Raw genomic sequence first — 5,211 nt, 5'->3', positions numbered from 1 at the left:
TGCAGAAGAGTATTTCTGATCAAACATTGTCCTCTGTTGTGTTACATGTCTTATCACATTGGAGGAATTATTAAAAGTAGTCATTAACGGAGTGATTTCCTGGATTGGTGTCAGTACATACTATAGTATACTTAGGAATTTAGAAATTCAGTTTACTTGTTATGGCACAGGAGATTGAGCACAAGGTCTTGTGCATGTTCAACACGAACTCTTCAGTTAGCTACTTCCTCAGCCATTTAAAAAATTATTATGAGCCAGAGTCTTACATGGTGTCTTCCTGTTAGAAAGACATAGGCATATTGGATCAGGGTCTGCCCTAATGATTTCATCTTAACTTCTAAGCTCAACTTATTTTTGAGTTAGATAACATTCAAAAGTAGCAGCCTTCAGACCTCATCATTACAGTTGAAGCACAGTTCAATCCAGATAATAATCTGAGCCAAATTAGAGAAGAAGCCTGCAGTTTGACAAGTCATGCATTTATGTGGAGGACTCAGCCATATTGTCAATTACGTTTGTGCTTTCACTGGGTAAAACTTGCAATATCCAGGTTAAGGAATATAAAAGCCTTTCATTTAAGAATATCTTTATACAGTGTATTAAACCCAATAGACTCAATATATTATTCTGCTAGTTACTATAAAATTATTAAAAATCATGATACTAAAATAATTTTTTAAATTATTAAAAATTAATAAAATTATGAAAAACTTTTAAAAATCTTTGAATATTTTGCACTTACATCCCACCTTCATTTGACTAGCTACTTTTCAAATGCTAATGAAGACATGAGGCCAACATCTTCCAAGTTGGAGAATAAATATTTTCTCACAATTTATATACTTTAATTCTTAAATATTATCCTTACAAAAATCAATGTTTTCTTCCATTAACAGGCCTTCTATTGCTATTCTGTCAGAGTTCATAAAGCAATACTGATACCTATACATAAGTGAAGTCTAAGTACATATTGAGTCTCACTCTTGTGCTGCTGATTTAGATACTGACAAATATATATGGTGTGCATTGAACTAAAACAGTATTATTCAGAATCATCTACCTGCAATGAAAATTCCACTGAGTTTTGGGGCTGTAAATGTTGCCTGCATTTCCCTGCTCCTCAAGAAGTTCAGTGATGGGAATAAGAGAGGTCATTTTCAGCTTGGCTCCTCTGCTTCAGGGTGAGGGAAACAGAGAAATTTGCCACACATTCACGTTCTCAGAAAAGCCTAAGCCCTGGAGGAACTCAAGGCTGTAGGAGCAGAAATGGATTCAGAGAATATATTGAATCATGGAATGAAGATACTTGAAAGAAGGAAGCAGCAGGGAAGTCGCCTAAATTGTACAACTCAAAAGGACATTGTATTTCTGTGCTGATGCTCAGTCACTAACTTGGGTTTCCTGGCTGTAGTGCAATTATTTTTACCCCAAGCACTGGAAAGCATGTGCGGCTGTGAGTTTCAGCACATGTGCCTGGTAGGCAGAAAACACGGGTATACAGGGGAAGTTCTGTGGCTCCAACTCTCGACCATGGACCTGTCGGGTGATAGCTCCCAATCTTTCACTTTGGAAGGCACAATGTCCAATATTTTTTGGCTGACCTTGAGGATTTTCAGACTTTTTCAAGAGAACTCTAATATTAAATCCTCTAGTGCAACCCACTAGCAACACTTCTAATGGCATCTGTAACTGTGGCTTATTGACAAAGACTTAGGAGCAAGTCTACCCAGGAGGAAGTGGCCCCTGGGATGTTGTTATCAGTGGAGTTGGATTAAATTCAGCTCAGCCATCTGGATCATGGTGGCTCCAGGCAGAGAAAATGATATGCGAGCATAATTTCTGTCTTGTGTTTTTCTCCATGACACTAAACCTCAGGTGCAGAGCCCAGGGGACAGTGGTGGCAAACTTCTCCAGGGACATGGAGCAGGCACTGCTGACAGGAGCTGGGGCATCAGAGTGTCCACCTGAGTCAGAAACAATGTAACTCTGAATCACACACACACATTTATTTACCTGGCTGTCACTGCAAGTTTCCTCTTCACTCAGCCTAAATCTTTGCATATGCATCTAAGATGTTCACTTTGATTTTTATCTTTCTTCTTCTGCAGCTTTCTCCCTTAGTGTGTAGTTTAGAAAATGAAGCCTGCCTTCGTCAAAGGAGCACCAGTGTGCGCAAGGATGGAGACGTGGTAATTGGGTGTTTTTTGTCTCTTTTTTACTATATCTACTCTACGGGTATCTTTGATATAAAGCCTACTAGAGAATTCTATTACTTTCCGTAAGTGTCTTCTTCATTTATGTTTTCTTTCTGGGCATCAGGATAGATAATGGCTACGCATCCATATTGCATCAATATTCTCTACAGTGTCACCTGTTCTGCCCACTCACATATGCACAACAGGACTACCCATAAGTTTGGCCTCTTTTTACACTTGTGAGTGTGGGAAGAGAAGATTCTGATATTTGTGCTTCTAGCTTCTCGTTCTCAGACTTGGAACCTGAGCAAGACCCCACTCTCCACCGTACTCATGGTCCACGCCCTTCCTCTTACCGAGATACCACTGCATGGCACTAAGTGATGTTTTTCAAACAGTTGAACCCCTTGCATTGAATTGAATGCTCAGTGGTTATTGCCAAATGTTCCCTAATAAAATGAAGGTTTTGCTATTTCTCTATTTCTCTAACTATAAACATCCTTACATTCTTACCTATTGAATTTCTGACATTTCTACCCCTTCTGCTTGGAGAAACTTCTTCCTGTCATCATTCAGTTACTATTTCAAATAAACTTCTGGGTGCTCCAGGACTCCTGCCACTGAAAGCTGAACCCAGAATAAGGGGTGAGTCATCTGTGAGACTTTTCCCCACCAATGTGATTCCTCCTCAGTGAGATGTGTACATTTTCTCTCTTCAGGTACTATGGTATCAGTTCTCATGCCAAACATATAATTAGTGAATTTTCCAAAGTGTGTGAGAATTCTAGCAAATGACTTGTGCTTTTGTGAGCAAAGGAGACGTCAGTGGAACAGTGATTGACTGAGTCTTACAGAAGGTGCAGACCCACAGTGTTCCTGTGGCAGCTGCCCACATGAAGGGTTAAAATTGCATACCAGAAGGGTTAAAATTAAATCCTCGGTCATACACGGTGCTGAGGCCTTGTTCTGAAGATTACACATCAGGATGCTTGGTGGACATGCTGATGTGAGCAGAAACTCTGTGAGCCTGACCAGATCCCAAGGAGTTTCTTTCTCACCTGTCTAGAAGATGCAGAAATTTGATCCCTCGGGTACTTGGCCAGTTTGTGGGGGCTGCAGACTCTTTGCTTCTGGTCATGCACAAAGTTTGGACAGTGCCACTTTTGTGTCAACTGGTATTTAAGGGGCCTGACTCGTAGGAGGACTTTGGGATCTCATCTGTAGAGAGGACAGACCCTTCCCAATGAGAACCCTGGAAACCTTCTGAAGGGACCACTCAGCCCTGGAATTGGAATTTCAGGTGTGGAAGCTCTTCTGACCTGGTGATGTAACTTTTCCTGTGCTTTCTCTCTCTCCTGTCTAATCATGTATGCACTAGTTGCTAACAGTTTTTTAAACTATGTTTTATTGTTTTTAACCTTGTGATAGAGGCTTTTGTGATTCGTGAATCCAGGTCCCACATTAAGCAGCTGTAACTGTACTCTCTTTAAGGCTACAGCCTATTTGGTAGCAGGGACAGCAGCGTAAGGAATTTGGGCCTTTTTCTTTCAGAGATGGGGTCTCTACCTACCTCACACTCTTTATAACATTTGGATGTTTGCATTTATTTTCATTCATAGACGCTTTCCTCACTTTTGCATGGTTTGTGAGACTGGGACTTACTGACTCTGCTGCCAGCAAAATCCTGGGCTCAGGAGTTTCCTCTGCTTATGCTTCTTGAGCAGCTGGCATTGCAGATATTTGTCATTATACCCTGAATGTATGTTTTTCTTCCATCATTTTCTAAAATGTGTGTTGTTACAGATGTGCTTAATATACAAAGCTTGATTCTGGTACCTGCTACTGAGTGTTCCTACTTGGTAACAGGTCAGAACATTTTTGAGTGTTTGACTCAGAGAACTCTACTCAAATCTCCTAAACACTGTGAGAGGACTAATTACTCATGTCACTTATTGAAAGTTATACAAAGAATTTTACTTGATCGGCACAGAACCCTCAGTATAGAATGCACTGAAATGTGCTTTGGGGAGGTGGACTCTGAATGATGGACGGGCTCGTGTGCGCTTAGAGCTAAGGAGGAGCATGGAGCAGGGACAGTGAGGGCGTCTGGTTGAACCACCCCGAGAGGATTCTAACTGAAGACAGCCCGGTGTGATCAGACATCACCTGAATACACTGGGGAGTGAGAATCTGATCAGATAGGAAGCATCGTCAGATTTCAAGAATAGTTCAAGGATGTAGGATCTGTTTCTCTTCCTGGGAGGAGAGGGTGAGATACTTAATCCTCTGTCCTCCTCTGCTGTCCCCACATATGCTCAGAGAATCAGGCTGCGTTTGCACTTGGCCCTGCTCTGGACCCCTGCATCATGAGCTCTGTCTGAGGCTAAAACAACACACTTGCAATGCTGAGTTTCCACACCTAGGCTGATGTAGCCACCAGGAATAGGAGTTCAGGGATCAGGAGACAATTTTCACTCCTGCTAAGCTGAGAAGAAAAAAGGAAAGAACTTTTGGAAAATAAGAATGGTTACACATAATCAATTCATGTATTTCACATCAATCTTATATTGAAGCATCTAATTTTACTATTTTAAGAGATCATATTGTTTAGATATGCAAATGCAGTGGCCATAATATTTATATTGTAGCATTGAAAACACCTTGTCTTTTCTTCACAAAAATATGAATGGTCCAATTAGCATTATTCTCTTTTTCATCAATGTAATTTCCTTACATAAAAAGTATTATGTATATTCATGCTGATTATTATGCCTGCATAATTTATATCCTTTCAATCTGTCATAGTTTAATTCTCACCCATTTTGGGACATTCTAAAATGTCTAACTAATTCTTCCTGTCTTTTTTCTTTGTTTTTATTATTTCAAAAATAAAAGGAGGAAAACATTAACAGATAGGCAACCTTTTACAAACTAACAAAACAACAGTACAGACAATACAGAGTTACAAACAAAGTGGTAGGAAATTAACAATGCTTGTTGTATTACATATTGATAT

General features: G+C 40.0%; 1 protein-coding gene across 1 annotated transcript in view; it reads left to right on the top strand.

The window, feature by feature from the left end:
• Positions 1-5,211, top strand: part of LOC102003815 (vomeronasal type-2 receptor 116-like) — a 20,647-nt gene that overhangs the window by 4,811 nt on the left and 10,625 nt on the right. The window contains exon 2 of the mRNA XM_005413096.2: positions 2,109-2,278. Coding sequence (XP_005413153.2) covers positions 2,109-2,278 — 170 coding nt within the window. The remainder of the gene's footprint in view (positions 1-2,108; positions 2,279-5,211) is intronic.

This window comes from Chinchilla lanigera, unplaced genomic scaffold, assembly GCF_000276665.1.
Source record: "Chinchilla lanigera isolate Chin_1 unplaced genomic scaffold, ChiLan1.0 scaffold00162, whole genome shotgun sequence".
Classification (NCBI taxonomy): Eukaryota; Metazoa; Chordata; class Mammalia; order Rodentia; family Chinchillidae; genus Chinchilla; species Chinchilla lanigera.
The sequence above is the reverse complement of the archived record's forward strand: the minus strand, read 5'-3'. Positions and strand labels throughout refer to the sequence as shown.